At 56.1% G+C, this 1,958-nt stretch overlaps 1 protein-coding gene across 1 annotated transcript in view; it reads left to right on the top strand.

Moving 5' to 3' along the window:
• Nucleotides 1-1,958, top strand: part of DIP2A (disco interacting protein 2 homolog A) — a 142,234-nt gene that overhangs the window by 125,324 nt on the left and 14,952 nt on the right. The window contains exons 28-29 of the mRNA XM_023739099.1: nucleotides 1,154-1,406; nucleotides 1,542-1,715. Of these exons, the coding sequence (XP_023594867.1) occupies nucleotides 1,154-1,406; nucleotides 1,542-1,715 (427 nt within the window). The remainder of the gene's footprint in view (nucleotides 1-1,153; nucleotides 1,407-1,541; nucleotides 1,716-1,958) is intronic.

Here is a 1,958-nt window from a genome sequence, read left to right as displayed (position 1 = left end):
TGACCATCAGCACTCTCTGCTTCCAGGACATTTTTATCAACCCAAAACGGAACCCTGTATCCATTAAGCAGTTACTCCCCATCCCTCGCCCACGCCTCTGGTAACCGCTGATCTACTTTCTGTATGCATTTGCCTGCTGTGGATACGTCACATAGGTGGGCTCGTGCAGTATTTGTCCTTTGTGACCGACTGACTTCTCGCAGCATATTGTTTTCAAGGCTCATTCACGTAGCGTGCATCAGGACTTCGTCTCCCTTTACGACGGAGTAACAGTCCATTGTACGGATGGCCCATGTTTTGTCTATCCACTCATCTGCTGATGGGCACTTGGGTTGTCTCCACCTTTGGGCGATTGTGAACAGTGCGGCAGTGAACACGGGTGTACGGGCTTCTGTTTGAGTCCCTGCTTTCAATTCTTTGGACATACACCTAGAATTGTAATGTCTGGATCAGATGATAGTTCTATATTTAACTTTTTGAGGGAACTGCCGAACTGTTTTCCACAGTGGCTGCACTGTCTTACATTCCCACCAGCAGTGTGTGAGGGTTCCAGTTTTCTCCACATCCTCACCAACACCGATTGTTATTGGTCGGGGGTGGGGGGTCTGTCAGGAGGGGCAGTGCAGGCCGGTCGTGACTGGTGTGGAACCAGAAGCAGTGGGCTGGATGTATGGCCGCTCAGGGGAGTGGGGGGTAGTGTACACGATGAGGCTGGGGTCACAGTTGGGGATGCGTGCCATGCATCCTCACAGGCCAGCTCATACTTCTAGAAGTTTCACTATAAGTTCCTCCTGTTGTGAGTCTGAGTTCAGGCGTTGTTCCTCAAACAGACCCAGCAGCAGCCTATGTGTGCAGACCATCAGCTCCGTCCTCATGCAGCCCCACATCAGAAGGCAACCCTTGGGTCCTGACCCTCCCTGTGCCCCCTCATGCTCAGTCCCCTCCCCTCCTGGTGCCCCAGGGTGGGGACAGGCCCTGTGCCCCCTCGTGCTCAGTCTGCTCCCCATAAAACGACCTGGCCCTGACCTCTCCCTCCCCTATGGTCTGTGTGGATCGCCCCAGTGTGGCTGGCTTCCTCTTCTTCACTTGTATCGTTATATTTAATAAATAACCATGTTCACTTAAGATGACAGTGACTTTATCACAAGTAAAGGATAATTGATCTTCTCTTTGTCGTTTTGTGGGCACACATTTCTCAACATAAAAGTGTCCTTGGCCACATGAAACTAGCTCCTGAATGCCAACGAGCGCGTCCTGACCTCTGCGTGACCATTCTTTCCCCAGGAGTGGACCTCATCGCTACCTTCTATGGCTGCCTGTACTGCGGCTGCGTGCCCGTCACTGTGCGGCCCCCACACCCACAGAACCTGGCCACCACGCTGCCCACCGTCAAGATGATCGTGGAGGTGCGCAGCCCACGGCAGGACGTGGCTCTGCCTCGGCGGAGCGCACAGGAGACGGGACGGCTGGGAGGGTGCGGGGGCCTCCTTCCTGCCGCGGTGGTGTGCGTCTCTTGCCTGACACTGCCGTGCTCTGTGCAGGTCAGCAAGTCCGCGTGCGTCCTTACCACCCAGGCCATCATGCGGCTGCTCAAGTCCAAGGAGGCAGCCGCCACTGTGGACGTCAGGACCTGGCCAACCATTCTAGACACAGGTACAAACCAGGACGGGCCCTTTCTCGTCTTGGTCATGGGGGTTGTGCCGTCGCCACCCAGCAGCAAACGTGAAGTGAATGGGGAGGACAGTGCTAGAAGTGTGCCTTCGTGCCTGGGGCCCCCCGAGATATGTGGCCTCGCAGTGGGATGGCAGCTTCTGACTGAGTGATGTCTGCGTGACGGCAGGGTCTCCTGGTGTCCCTGCCCAGCCAGCATGCCCTGTCTGCCCCTAAGCCCACCCTGTCGGTGCCCCATCGTGTGGATCCCAGCTCTGCTCCTCCCTTGTGGCAAATTAGCAGCTGTC

Source organism: Trichechus manatus, unplaced genomic scaffold, assembly GCF_000243295.1.
Source record: "Trichechus manatus latirostris isolate Lorelei unplaced genomic scaffold, TriManLat1.0 scaffold00128, whole genome shotgun sequence".
NCBI lineage: Eukaryota > Metazoa > Chordata > Mammalia > Sirenia > Trichechidae > Trichechus > Trichechus manatus.
The sequence above is the reverse complement of the archived record's forward strand: the minus strand, read 5'-3'. Positions and strand labels throughout refer to the sequence as shown.